This window comes from Sminthopsis crassicaudata, chromosome 3 (assembly GCF_048593235.1).
Source record: "Sminthopsis crassicaudata isolate SCR6 chromosome 3, ASM4859323v1, whole genome shotgun sequence".
NCBI classification, from domain to species: domain Eukaryota; kingdom Metazoa; phylum Chordata; class Mammalia; order Dasyuromorphia; family Dasyuridae; genus Sminthopsis; species Sminthopsis crassicaudata.
The window spans coordinates 254,671,418-254,686,620 of record NC_133619.1 but is presented as its reverse complement, the minus strand read 5'-3'; the positions used below and the strand labels follow the sequence as shown (position 1 = coordinate 254,686,620).

The following is a 15,203-nucleotide window of genomic DNA, read 5'->3' as shown; positions in this document are numbered from 1 at the left end:
AGAGGTTGTTATTTTCCCAGTCACCTTTTTTTGTATCAATAATGTCTCGGGTTTTCCCCCCACTTTAGTACCTTCCCCTACTTTCAAATCATTTAATCAATCTTCTTCCTAATTTATATTCAGTCCCTCAATGTCTTCCCAATAATATCAGCTTCAGCAGAGATTACCTCTCTATATATTTGATTCAATTCTGCTACTACTCCATTCTTTATTCCCTTTTGTGCTATTTCTACTCCATGGAAGTAAACAATTCAAGGATTATGATGTGTAGGTTTCAAATGAGTATATATGTATATTGGGTTTCTTTTTGAATTATGTTGTTTAACATAATTTTTGCAGATGTTTTTAATTTTTCTTCTTTTTTGCAATCCTTAATCTTTTTTTATCCTTGAAAGCCCTTGGGATAATTTTCTTAAATATCTTGACAAGCTTCTTTGAGGGGAGGAGCAACAGGGAAGAAGAAAGAGAGATTGATTTTACCTTCCAATGCTTCTCTCTGGTTTAAGTCAGATAATCCATCATTCTTTTTTTCTTGGTAAACTTTACATACAAGTATACACTCTAATCTATTGTTGCTTTTACATAGTTTCTATTTGGCAATTGAGTCAAATATTTCCTAAGGCATTTGCAACTTACTATAGCAATTATTTTGCATTGGTTTAACATCTCCATGAAATTATTGTCAGTGTTTCTTCTGTTGCCCGATTCCAATTTTTCCATTTTTCAAGAGCATATTTTAATAATTCTGTAATATACTCATTTTGCATTATTTCTTTTTTCTCATTATGATGTTTTCATGTTTATTATAAATTCTATTTTCTATTTTGATGAGGAAATGATATGAGTGTTCAAACAGTTGACCCAGGGACAATTCTACTTCCATAATTTTTTTACTGTGATGTCCTAACAATATTTTTAAATTAAGATCTTCAGCTTCTTTCTGAGTGATATAGAACCTTCAAGCTCTCTTGTTTCTTTCTCTTGAACCATTCTTTTTATATATTTCCAAGTATCCTCACCTTTTCTCACTTTTGCATTGAATGCACAAAACATCAAAGAATAAGTTAACTTAATTTGAAAATCTTATTCTTTCTTATACCAATGTTAATTCTTCCATAAATTTTTAAAAATACATCATTTAAAACATTATCTTAGAGGGAAATTTGTTTCTATTTTTCCTCATCTACATTGTCACTAGCACTTTATCTATTTCAGGTGTTCTTGTTTTCTTGTTTCTATTTTCTTTTTAAAAGACATTTTCTCACATTTTACTATTCATATTAATGTTTGTGGTAGGGTATGAGAGAAGCCTAACTTCTATTAGAAAGAAGGATCTCTCACTGAACAATAAAATTAAAAAGCTGTATACATACACACATGGAGAAAACTGGACAAAAACAAAATACCATAAAACTTATTTAATATAACAGGATGAAAGTGCTTTATACATAGTATATTTCAAATGTTTACATGAATTAATATATTTATCATAAAAATAAATTTTGAATTTTTATTATATACCTTCTACATTTTTGTTAATTCCTTTCATATTAAAATTCAAACTTTGACAAGTTATGATCATTTCATTAGTAAAATTAAACTTTTATAAACTTTCAACAAATGTCATATGCATGATATTATATGCAAAATGGGGGTGTTATATACAAAACATTACAGTATCCTAATAGTACCCATTTCACACAATTGTTATGAAGATCAAATGAGGTAAGTAAAATGTTTTACATTTTAAAGTTGTATATAAATTTTAACTATCATGATTGTGCATCTTTTTATCATGCATTCTAAAAAGCAGGTCATGCTCACATGCCATGGCAGCTTAATAATTAAAACAGTATTTACACTGTTACCTCCAAAGGAACATTCCTATTAAATGAATAAGCAAATATTGTCTGACTAGTATTAACTATTCTGCCACTTCCTCATCAATATATCTCTTTATAGTCCCTTATAGTCCAAAGAGTATAATGGTAAACAAAACAAAACAAAACAAAAAAAAAAAAAAAAAAGGAACCCTATATATAATTCTTCATTTTAATGTTGTCATGGTAGGCCCAAAAAGGAACAAAGACATTTTTTAAAAAGCTTGTAAACATTTTTTAAATCTACATTGAAACCATTTGAGAAATCAAATTATTAAAAAAGAAATTCAATCACATTAAAAAGAAATCAATTTGACACAGCTATAGAGTTATCAAAAATAAAATGATTTAAAATTTAAAATATACTGGGGGGAAAAAATGGAAAGAGGTACACATCCTATTAAACAGCGTGATATATTTCTAGATTTAAAAGAGAAAAACAACTATAAAGACTACTGTTCACAGGTATGTAAATAGAAGAGACTGTAGAGTTGGGATCAGTAATTCGTGAAGTCCAGGTTAGCCGTAGATGCCTTAGAATCAGCCAGAGTCAGGATAAGCAAAAGTCCTTGATCTTTATTCTTGGTCTTTAGGGGTCTCCCCCTAAAGTGAAGGGAATGGACATAAGCTTTCCACTACCTCCCTTCTCCACCACAAAAGTGACTCTGACTTGTCTTACTCTGCCCCCACCCCCAATCCCTCCTACAATTATCTGTATACACCAAAAGATTGAGCCAGCACAGAATAGTGGGAAGGGCTATTTTCCAAGCATATGCTAATAGAGTATTGTCCAATAGGTAACTAGCCATAGTGCTGGGTTGTCTGATTCCAGTGCACCTACTCAGTTTCAGCCTTTTACAATAATTCTTTATCTAAAAGAGGAAGTTTTGGAAATAAAAGCCAGTATCTCCCAGTTCAATAAGGAAGAAATGTATGACTATGAAACAGCTTCTTAGTTTTCTTTCTTCTTTTATACATAAATGAACTCTAATCTCTCTCTCTCTCTCTCTCTCTCACACACACACACACACACACACACACACACACCCTTTCCTATTTCTCATGCCCATTCTTTTTAATCACAGGTCTCCTTTCTACTTTTCCTTCTTTTTCCACCATCTTCCTTCTCTAATCTCTGCATGTCAAAAAAAAAGAGAGAGAGAGAGAGAAAATGGTAATATGATGGAAATGTATACAATGGATACCAGGATATTGTATCATAGATTATTCCCATAGGCATCATCACTTCATAAGTCTAAGACTAGGTCACTCTGAAGCTGGTCCTTAGACTCACCTCTAAAATGGAAAATTACTGGCAAAATTAGAAAATGTATATATCTTTGTTCATTGTTCAAATAATAGATTTTAAAACCATGGCCCGTGTTACCAATGAAATTGACAGAAGCAGTTAAAGAACAAAATAAAGAACAAAAGATAATAATTAACTTACTGAATTTAAAGCCATTTTGGTTTTAACAGCAACAGCATCAGGTAATCTAAAGTATTTGAAGAATTCCTAATGACCTAGAAGAATAAATAAAAGGCATGTATTATTTTGTAACAATTGTTCTAAAGTTATCTGATTATTTCTAATGTTATCTTCAAAGGTTATTGTAATAATTTCGTTAACTTAAATTGGGAAGAAGGAAAAAATGCCAATTTCAACTGATATTAATCCTCTTCATTTTCCTGTTCCCCCCCTTACCCCCAATAACACAGAATTTTAGAGCCAGAAAAGATTTTAAATGTTCAATATCATCAATTATTACATAAAAATATTGAAGTCCAAAGCATCTTACTTATGGTCATCCACTGAGTTGACTGCATAGTTTGTGACTACAACCAAATTCTCCCCATTCCAAGGTCAGGCTTCTTTCCACCATACCTGTCTTGTTTATCCATTTCTGGAGATTCAAACAACCTATACAACTAAAAACAGTAAGGTTTTTTTTTTTTTTTTTTTTTTTTTTTTAAGATAACTAATCACCCTCCAAACATTAAAATAATTCCTCAAATCAAATTTTGGAGAGGTAATAAAAAGTTGAGGTAAGATATTTTTATAGCCTAAAAAAACTTAAAAGGTCAGCAGAAGTCTCTATCCACAGTGGAGGCCTGTCTGTACTCCATACCTACAGAAGCAATAGCTTCAGGAGCTCTCAGACAAGAGATGGATCCAAGAGAGTCAGAAAATAGGCCAGAAAGAGATTACAGGAGACTTTTTGCTGTCTCAGGTATAGCTGGCATTCATTAGCATCTCTATTGTACACAGTTCTGAGTCACAATTCCAGGGTGGAAAAGAGAGCAGGTAGTGAGTCAAAAGAATGCAGGACCCCTGATCACAGTTCTAAAACAAACAGGAATGCTACCACTGTGGCTGAGGTGGACAAGGGCCCTTCCTGGGTAAAAGACCACCATTAGGACCACATTTTTCCTAGGATCATACCATTTGGAAGATAAACTTGCAGAATCCCTTAAGTACTCCAAAAACAGCAGCATGGAAAAGCCTGAAGCTTAAAAGACAGTATCTCTCCAACCACAGGAGAGCAAAGTCCAATTTGAGTATAAAATGTGAAGTCAAATATCTTGGGAAAAGAAGAAGAAAACTATTTAAATTGTCTTGGAAACAGCTTCTGTGGTGTCAGAAAAGATCAAGACAAACTCATAAGACAACAACAACAACAACAACAACAACAACAACGACAACGACAAAAGCTGTCAAAAAAAGACTCAAAGAAAAATGCTAATTGGACATAAAATTGACAAAAAGTCCTGGAATAGGAAAAGAAAGAGATGAGAAGTAGAGGAAAAATTAAAAATGTTAATGGGATGAGGCCACCCTAAACTGTAAACAGCACATTAAAAAACCAGAATCCGCCACTATGTTGTTTACAACATACACACTTAAAACCAAACCAAACACACACACACACACACACACACACACACACACACACTTATACAGAGTTAATACAAAGGTCTGATGCAGAATCTACTAGGCTTTGGCTGTAGTTAAAAAAAATATCAAGGGTATGATCTCAGACAAAGTAAAAATAAGCCTAATTAAAGGATTCATTATGCTAAAATATAACATAGAAAATTCTGTAGTATCAAAAAAAATTTACAGCAAGTTTGTCTGATGAAGGTTTCATTTCTCAAATATTTACTAAATATAAAGCTGAGTCAATTTTTAAAAATATAAGCAATTCTCCAGTTGATGAGTAGTAAAAAGATATAAATGTGCAATTTTCAGAAGAAATTAAAGCTATATATTATATTAAATATATATTTAAATAAATATAATATCATATATTATATATGTATATATAATATATATAAAAAATGTTCTAGAGGCAGGGAAGTAGTTCAGTGGATAGGACACTAATTCTGGAGTCAGGAGGACCTAAGCTCAAATATAGTCTCAGACATTTATTAGTTGTGTGACCAAGTCACTTAGCCCCATTTGCCTCAAGAAAAAGAAAATGCTCTGAATAACTACTGATTTGAGAACTACTAATTAAAATAATTCAGAATTATTTTAAGATGCAAGGTAATCACCTTACATCTATCAGAAATGACAAATGCTAGAGAAAAATGAGGGGGGCAGGGAATAGGCTAATTGCAGGTGAAGTGATGAATTGATCCAACCATTATGAAAAACAATTTGGAACTTTGTTCAAAGGGTTATATAAACTGCACACGCCCTTTGTGCAATACCAATACTAGTTCTCTCCCCTAAAGAGTACAAAGAAAAAAGGAAAAGGCCTTATATGTACAAAAATATTTAAAACAGCTCCTTTTTGTTATGGCAAAGAACTGGAAATTAAAGGGAATCTCATCAACTGCAAAAGGGCTGAAGAAGCATATGATTGTGATGGAGTACTACTCTGTTATAAGAAATTATGCGGCAGGGGACAGGTTTCAAAAAACATTGCATGAGCTATATGAAATAATACAAAGTCACATTAGAACTGAGTGATCATTGTACAAAGTAACAGTAATGCAATGGTGATCAAGTCTGAAAATACAATAATTTCAGATATAAGACAACTCCAAAGTACTCATAATGAAAAAATGTTATTCATCTCCAGAAAGAGAACTAATAAATTCTGAGTGAAAAATTGGAATATACTTTTTAAATTTTTCTTGCCTTTTTTTTTTGCATAAAGCTAATATGGAAATGTCTTGTATGATTTCATTTACATAATTGATATATCGCTGTGGAAAGGGGTAAAATAGAGGTAAAGAGTTTGGAATTCAAAAATTTAAAAGACAGGGATGTAAAAAGATAATAAACTAAAATGTTAAAAAATATACATAACTGAGGAAATATGAATAAATAGAAAGCTGTATTTCTGTAAAAGCAAAGGGTCCTTTTCAAGTCCTTTAGGATTGAGAATCGTTTGTCCCAAGGATTTGAGATAAAAGTCTAATACAAAGATGGAGAGTCATATTCAGGCAGCAAGTAGGGGAAAGGTAGAGGGAAAATATAGTTCTCTGTAACTTATAGAGCTAAAGAAAGGCAGCTATATGTGAAGGAGCAGGTCACCTAAATTAGCCTAGCTTCAGTTTCTTTCTCTATGAAATGGGGGTAATAGTATTTACCATACAGGGTTATTACAAGACTTTAATGAGATATATACAAAATATGCTACACAACTCCAATCAATGTAAATTGTTATCATTTTAATGAACATGTGGGGTTCACTATGATAAAAATTCATGTACATAACCAATCAATCCAGCTTTAAAGCCATAAGAAATAAGCAATTAAGCATATAGGAGCCAGTCATTTTATTTACTATAGAACAAATTTATCTATGATAAAGACATTCTTTAAATTATATAGCTTTTAAAAAATTTTTTTAAATTATCTTGAAAAGCATGAAAAAATTATAGAAAATTTTATATATAAAGAACAGAGACTGGTATATGAAACTGTCTCATGTGCAGATTTTAAAAAACTATATATTAAATTGTGCATCAATTGATTATCAATAGGGTCCTGCTTCATCTTCTTCTGAAATTCTTTAGCTTTTTCAGTATTTTTGTTTAATATTTTATTAATATTTTTCATCATTTACTTCATTTCTTTCATCAGTATCTCTAATCATTGCCTGCCCTCCTCCCTCAAAAAAAAAAAATCATTTTCCTTTTCAAGAAAATAAAAAGTCATCCTTTGAAACAAACAAACATTTTAGACCTGACCTGTTATTTCACTGATATAGACACCTCCTGGCAATATAATTGTTGTTGTTGTTCATTCAGTCACTTTTAACTCTTTATCACTTAGTAGATCATAGCATGAGAATACTGTCCAGATTTTCTTGGCAAAGATACTGGAGTAGTTTCTTTCTCCAGTCAATTAAGGCAAAGAGAGAGAACCTGCTCAGGACCACACAGCTGTGTGTGTCACAGTTGTGAGGCTATGTTTCAACTGAGGACATTCTGACTCCAGGCCCAGCACTCTATATGTTGAGCCACCTGGTTGCTTCAATGAAATCATTATCTCAACTAAAAGCAGACCATCACTTACTCTGAAAATGATCATTTTGGAAAATTGTCTGAGATACTAAAATCAGAGTCCCAATAGCCTATGACCAGGGTCACGGAGCCTATGTATGACAGGCAAGCTCAAATCCACCTGACTTCACTTCTCTAGCTCAAGTAGATAACACCATGGCTCCCTTGGACAGATAAATATAATAAAGAGAAACAGTACATGCACTGGTTTCAGAATATATGTCTTTTTTTATAATATAGTCCACCAAATCCCCTTTTTTTTCTTTTTGAGGTAATTGGGGTCACACCATCAACTCTCTACCAAGAGCATGCTTCATTGTGAATCTTCTGGATTTATGACAGAGCCTCCTGACTCCAGTGTTGGTGCTCTATCCACTGGGCCATCTAGCTGTCCTAATCCATTAATTCTTTCCCAAAAGCATGCTTCATTGTTAATCTTCTGGATTTATGAGTGGTCACTATATAAATCAGAATTGTCTTTGAAAGTGGTTTTCCTTTACAATACTGTAATCATTACATAAATTTTTCTCCTGGTTCTACACATTTCATCTTATATCAGTTAATACAATTTTCCAATGTTTCTCTGATTCTACCTACTTTATCTTTTTTATGAAACAGTAAGTAGTATTCCATTACATCCATAACTTAGTTCTATCATTCCCCAAATACCCTAGCCCCAAATTCATTTTGTTTCTAGCTCATTTTTACATCAAAAAGAATTGTCCTTGTTTTAGTGTATATAGGTCCTGTAATTCTTTTATCTCAGATATATAACTATATAATATATAACTATTGCTGAGATAAAGAACATGCAATTTTAGTGGCATGTTCCAAAACATTTTCTCATTCCATTTCAATATCAAACCTAAAATAAAGAGATTACTGGCCTGAATCAGATCCACTCATCACAAATGGCTTAGTAAATTAATGGGGAGTCTGCATTTTAGCTTACAGCATGGCTGCAATGGAGGAAGAATGATGTAAATATAGAGGATGGGGGTCAAATATGAGATCATGGGATCCTATATCAAAGATTTTTTTTCCTATCAGTAGATAGTCTTTTTAATGGGAAAATGAGAAGATTATCACTGACACAGAGAAGGTTATCACTGACAGTTATCACTTCAACACTGAGTGTTGAAGGAGATAAAGAAAGGGCCAGGTCCAGCATTCCCTCACTGTTGTTGGCTATCCTAAAGAAGTTGGATTAATTCACATTGTAGCCAGAAGCACAATGGGGAATTCCAAGGAAAGAAGTAGTTTCTAAAGAAAATAAGCTTAGGGGTAACTAGTTGATATAATGGATAGAGCACCAGCCTTGAAGTCAGGAGAACCTGAGTTCAAATTTGACCTCAGACACTTAACACTTCCTGGCTGTGTGATCCTGGGCAAGTCACTTAACCCCATTGCCTCAGAAAAACAAAAAGAAAGAAAGGAAATGAGTTTGATAGGACTAGAACATGCAAACCTTCTCTATCCCATGCTATCACAAGATTGTCAAACACTGCCTAGAGATAAATTATATTTTGCATTCGGGGTATAATCGTACCTGTATGGCTTTAGGATTTGGCTATGTCACTCTTTGCAGACAACTGTATTAACTAATGAAATTTAACTGATATCAAGAATCAGGTAACATGAAAAAGTAGTATCTGTGAGAATAGATGCTTTAGAAATAAAAGGATGTTTTATTGGTATGCAGTTAGTTCAGTTTCAATACTAAGATAAAATGAAGTACAGAGATGTTGAACAGTTAAACAGAAGTTACTTAGATCTAATATAGAAAGGATACATTAAAGATAAAGTAGTATTTAATCCCTGAGAAAGTTAGTGGTCCTTAGTGGTCCTTGCCACTAAGACTTGGTAGGTAATAAAATAGCAATTTCCTGATTTGGTTCCCCTTACCCTGACAGCTTCCTCCCCACATAACTTCCTTCATTTCCAGTTACCCTGATGGCTGCTCTGTTAAAGCTGTCTCCCCTAGGAACCCTGACAAAGCTTCCCTATCTAGGGCCAATAAAAAGTGCAACACATTTGGGCTCTGTGCCTCTCAGACTTGGTGGATAAATCACTATGCCTTGATGACTGCATGATAAACTGACTGATCAAACATGTTTCCAAGATAGAGAAGGGAAGGACTAAGTGCCACATTACTCTTGTAGCATATTTTTGCTATGTTAGAGCAAAGTAAAATTCCTTTATTAAATATTCAGTGACTCATGGACAACGCTAAATCTGAAACCTGACTTAAGAGTTTGATAGCTTTAAAGCCAAGCCTACAAGGCCAAAGAAGCAAGCAACTAGTTCTCATTAATGTAATATCTCTTGTCAGGATCCAAAACTACCTCTTTTTTCTTAGACATCCTGTTTTCAGGATGCTTAAGTGCTAAGCTCCAGCAAGCAATCTATGCTGTTAGCTTGACCTAACAACAATCCTTTGCACTTTGGTGGTCTCCAAACTCAGGCAAGCACCAACAGACATGAATCCCTAATACTTTCTTTGTCTCCCTAGACAACCTTGCTTCATTGTTGCTTTTCCCTTATTGTTATAGTTTCACTACACTTTGATTCATTATCTAGCAACAAAGATATAACTCAAGATTCAGCCCCACTTTTCATGTCTCCCACTAGAGAAGGCCCTGACATGTGTCTAATTTCTTTCCCCCAATGAATAAAGACAGTTTTTTGCTTTTAACCTGGGTAAGTTCTGGTATTTTTGGAGTTAATAGTGGTTGCAAAACCTCTGTAACTCTTTAATCATTTGTTACTAGAACTGACCCGCCCTATTCAATGAAAATGTACTTCCTGTAGCTCTAAGGTTTCTCACCAAGTCTCTGTTTGGGTGAAATTTCAGGAAATAAAAATTTGATCTCATTGGCAGTTTTCCAGGATTAGTGGACTCTTAAAAGGTATGAGTTAATATTCAAAGTCTCCTCTTGCTATTTAGTCAATCTTCTTAATAGAAAAAAGTAACTAAAAGAAGCAAAGCCTAATACTGGGAAAGGAAGGTCAGAGGATGTTTGTTTGTTCAAATTCCACAACTGAGCCTCAGTTTCTTAGTCCATAACATAAGTGGGATAATATGGCCTCTGAGGTCCTTTCCATTTCTAAATTTATGAGGGAAGAAAAAAAAAAAACAGAAAGAAATTGATACTACAAATTGTCAAAAGAGGAGAAAACAGATTTCAAAATACAAAACACAATTTCCAGAATAATTGATCTTAATGCAAATACCCTCAAGACATGATAAATATGATCCCAGGAATTTTCTGGAATAAGAATGTGGAAAAAAACTCAACTGATATATTAAAAGCCTTATCTAAATTATACCCCAAATCTACAGAATAAGTAAAGCAAAAGAAAATCAAATCACTAAGGGAAAGCTGAACTCTGAATAATCAGAAATCCAATTAAGCTTCAATATTATTTAGAACTAATTTTGCATGTTCGTGGCTGGTTTCAGATCAGGACTATTGTTTTTATTTCTAGTATCTAGCACAGTGTCAGTTACAGAGCAGGTATTTAACAAATACTTGTTCAATTGAATTTGAATGAAGGACTTTTAGGTAGGCGTATCTGAATAACACTCAGTACCTTTCCAAATACCGGAAACCATAGAATATTCCCACAAATATGAATATAAGAGTATATAATCCCAAATAAAATTTAAAACTCCTAAGGCTAATTATATATCTTTTTTTTCCCATCTTAGGCTTAGTGCCATATATATGTATGTATAGTAGACATGTAGTCAGTGTTTGCTAAATTCTGTTAAATCCAAATGCAATATAAAACCCTCTAATCAGCTCAAGTTTGAAAGAGAGAGAAAGGGATGGAGGGAGGAAGGGAGGGACGGAGGGACGGAGGGAGGAAGGAAGGAAAGAAGGGAGGAAAGGAGGGAAAAGGGTAGAGGAAGAGGGGGAAAGAGAGGAAAGGAGAAGGAGAGATGAGGGAGGAAAAGAAGGAGGGAAGGAAGGAGGGGAAAAGATAGGGAGGGACAGCGGGAGGAAGGAATGGAGAGAGGAATGGAAGGAAGAAGGGAAGAGAAATATAAAATTTGGTTTACCAACATTTCATGTGAAAAGAACCTAGAGATATGATAGTCACATAACAACCATACCTAGAGCATTCTTTTCAATCATGAGCACATTTTTTGAAAAACAATAACATAAGCTTAAGAGTGCAATGAGGAAGAGGATCAACTACTTTATGGATAGACTTGAAGGAGAAAAGAAGAAAGGGTATGGAATGAAATGTGATAGGTGATATTTGAAACATGGTCCTTTGTGAAGATTTAAGATTTACCCTTCTTGGCTCCAGAAGATAGGCCAAAGGACAATACAACTTTCTACAAGACTTTCCCAGCCCCTCTTAATTCTAGTAGTTCTTTTTTTCTGATTATTTCCTATTGTACATAATTATTTACATATTTTTGAGTAGATAGGTGGCATAGTAGATAAAGCACCTGATTTGGAGTTAGGAAGACTCAAACTGAATTCAAATCCAGCCTCTAATGATTACTAGCTATGTGATCCTAGACAAGTCACTTAACCCTCTTTGCCTCAGTTTCCTCATCTGTAAAATGAGATGAAGAAAAATGTAAATTACTTTAGGATCTTTGCCAAGAAAACACCAAAAGGGTCAAAAAGAGTAGGACACAACTGAAACAAAAACAATAAAAATGTTTATGTTTTCCCCATTAGATTGTAAGCTCCTTGAGGGTACAAACTATCTTTTGCCTTTCCTTCTATTTCCATTGCTTAGCATAGTTAGTGCCTAATACATAGTACATTAATATTTCCATGATTCAAACACTGTTGGAAGAAGTTTGAGAGAGAGAGAGAGAGAGAGAGAGAGAGAGAGAGAGAGAGAGAGAGAGAGAGAGAGAGAGAGAGAATCTTTCTATGACCAGAAAATTGCATAAATTGCTTTTTTTAATCCCACATTATACAACATATGTAATTATACCTGAATCCATAAGATGATAAAATGAATTCTCTCATAACCACATCTCTATGACCTGCTGATTCTCTGTACCCAGCTTCAATCCCATTCACAAACTCAAAATTTACAATCCAGCTGAAGAGATTCCATAAGCCAGTGTTTCTGCCTGAAGTCTATCAATATTGAAAGAAATAACTAACACCAATTCTTCCTAGCTACTCAAAGGAAAAACAGGAGAAATGAATAAAGATCTTGGAGAAGGGTGGATATGCCCAGTGTGGCTCTCAGAGGTGTAAGTTATAATGGAACAAAGACTTAGTTCTGAAGAAAAGGAAACCAAGCCAAGGGGGCAATCATCTTCTTGTAATGCTAACTCTACATAAGCTGACCTATCAAATCCTATATCTTTCATATCTCCCCAAATAAGTAAGGTCTTATTAATAGTCCAGTCATATAAGGGGAATGAGATAGAAGAAAGGAAAGGATTTCTAAAGGCAAAAAAAAGTACTTTCAAAGGACACAAGGGGATAAAAATACACAGGGAACTAAAAAAAAATTTTTTTTAATATAGGAAACTTAAAAGAATCAGAAGGGAAAGTGGAACAACACAGTGAGTGGGAAAAGGGGAAGTTGAAACAGAAGGGAAAGTAGAACAACACAATGAGTGGGTAAAAGGGAAGTTGAAGCAGATGAAAATCACCTAGTTCTCACCTTCTTAAAGTGTGGGGGCTTAAAAAAACAAGTAATTCAAAGATATTTATGATTAATAGTATATTGGTATGTTCTGGAGAGCAATTTGAAATTATGTCCAAAGGGCTTTGAAACTGTGAATACCCTTTGATTCCCCCCCCCAAAAAAAACCCATTAATCTAAGTCTCTATCCCAAAGAGATCATAAAAAAGGATAAGAATCCACATATAGAAAAATATTTATTAACAGCTCTTTTTGTGGTAGCAAAGAATAGGAAATTGAGATGCCCATCAATTGGGGAATGGCTGAACAAGTTGTGGTATATGAATGTAATGGAATACTATTGTGCTATAAAAAATGATGAACAGGTAGATTTCAGAAAAATCTGGAAAGACTTAGATGGCATTGAATGTGTTATGATCAATTATGATAGATTTAGCTTTTCTCAACAATACAATGATCCAAAACAATTCCAAAACACTTGTGATGGAAAATGCTATCCATATCCAGAGAAATATGGAGTCTAAATGCAAATTGAAACATATCATTTTCACTTTTTTATAGTTTTTTGTTGTTTTCCTTTCTCAGTTATTTCCTGTTCTGATACTTCTTTCACAAAATGACTGATAGAGAAATATATGTGAGCGAATATAATAAAGATGACAATACTAAAGTAATCTATTTACTTAGTGCTATACCAATCAGACTGCCAAGAAACTATTTTAATGGCCTAGAAAAAATAACAACAAAATTCATCTGGAAGAACAAAAGGTCAAGAATTTCAAAAGAACTAAGATATATATGTAACATGATTGTACATGTATTAGGGAGGGGGAAGGAGATGAAGAGAGAGAAGAAAATTTAGAACTCAAAATCTTATAAAAATGAAAGGAAATTCTTTTTTTATTTTAATTCTGTTTAGTATTTTATTTTTCCTCAGTGATATGAAAAACAATTTTTAACATTCATTTTTCTGAATTTTTTTTTATTTATGTAGCTTTTTATTTACAAGATATATGCATGGGTAATTTTTTTCATCATTGACAATTGCCAAACCTTTTGTTCCAATTTTTCCCCCCCTCCCCACCCCCTCCCCCAGGTGGCAGGTAGACTAATATATGTTAAATATAACATTCATTTTTAAAACTGAGTTCCAGATTCTCTTTTCCTTGTCTTAACTCATTGTATTCTGAGAAAAGTTATGTCATTAACTGTCCAGGTTTCACAGTCATAAAACATTGAGGTCAACACAATGGTTCTGTAGACCATCAGTTTGGTAGTCACTCTAACATTAATTTCTCTTCTCCTACACTTTCCTTTGGAGCTTCCCAAACACTGACCTAGCTCTGGTAACGAGTGTGTGAATCTCCTTATCAATGTGGACATCCCTGGAAAGCATACTGTCAAAGTGAACTTATCTACAGTATGCAAAACTTCACCATTTATTGTAACTGATGGTTCCACATATAGATGGTGTAGTGCAAGATGAAGGAGGACCTGTATTTTCTTGGCCTATGTGGAACCATTAGTTAGGTCAAAATTAGCACAAGCAGCAGAAAATTGAACTTCATTACATCTCCGCTTCGTAGACTGTATTGAGTGCACAATCACCTACAAACAAAAAAATTATGCACTAATACTCCCTCTACTTTAGTTTTGGCTTGTAGCCTTTTCAAGTTGAAGAATTTACCATCATTGCAATAGGTGACTGATTCCATGTTTGTCGTCATTGAAGGAATTTGACAACATAACTGAAAACGTTATATTAAAAAGCATGGGATCAAGCACATTTGAATTGTCTTAAGAAGATTCTGAAGATCACCTGGCAGGATAAGATATCAGGCACCAAGGTTCTTTTTCGAACTACATTACCAAGCATTCCAATTCCATGGCAGAAAGCACAACTCAGTTGGGTTGGCCACATTGCTTGAATGCCAAATATATGCTTTCCCAAAAAATTATTTTATGAAGAACTCACACAGGGCAAGCAGTGGTCAGAAAAAGCAATATAAGGACACTCTCAAAGTATCACTCAAGAACTTTAGAATTGATTGCATGAACAAAGCAAAATTGAATTACTACAAAGGAAACACAAAATGTGCAAAACTGGAGAAGCTACTTTAGGTGTTCATATGGACTATTTTTGTCCAATTTGTGGGAAAGCATTCC

The 15,203-nt window shown here is 33.8% G+C and overlaps 1 protein-coding gene across 1 annotated transcript in view; it reads right to left on the bottom strand.

The window, feature by feature from the left end:
* The window catches only part of TMPRSS2 (transmembrane serine protease 2), a 98,107-nt gene that overhangs the window by 69,811 nt on the left and 13,093 nt on the right, over positions 1-15,203 (bottom strand). Inside the window, exon 3 of the mRNA XM_074300487.1 lies at positions 3,331-3,404. Within this exon, the coding sequence (XP_074156588.1) occupies positions 3,331-3,345 (15 nt within the window). The 5' untranslated portion in view covers positions 3,346-3,404. The remainder of the gene's footprint in view (positions 1-3,330; positions 3,405-15,203) is intronic.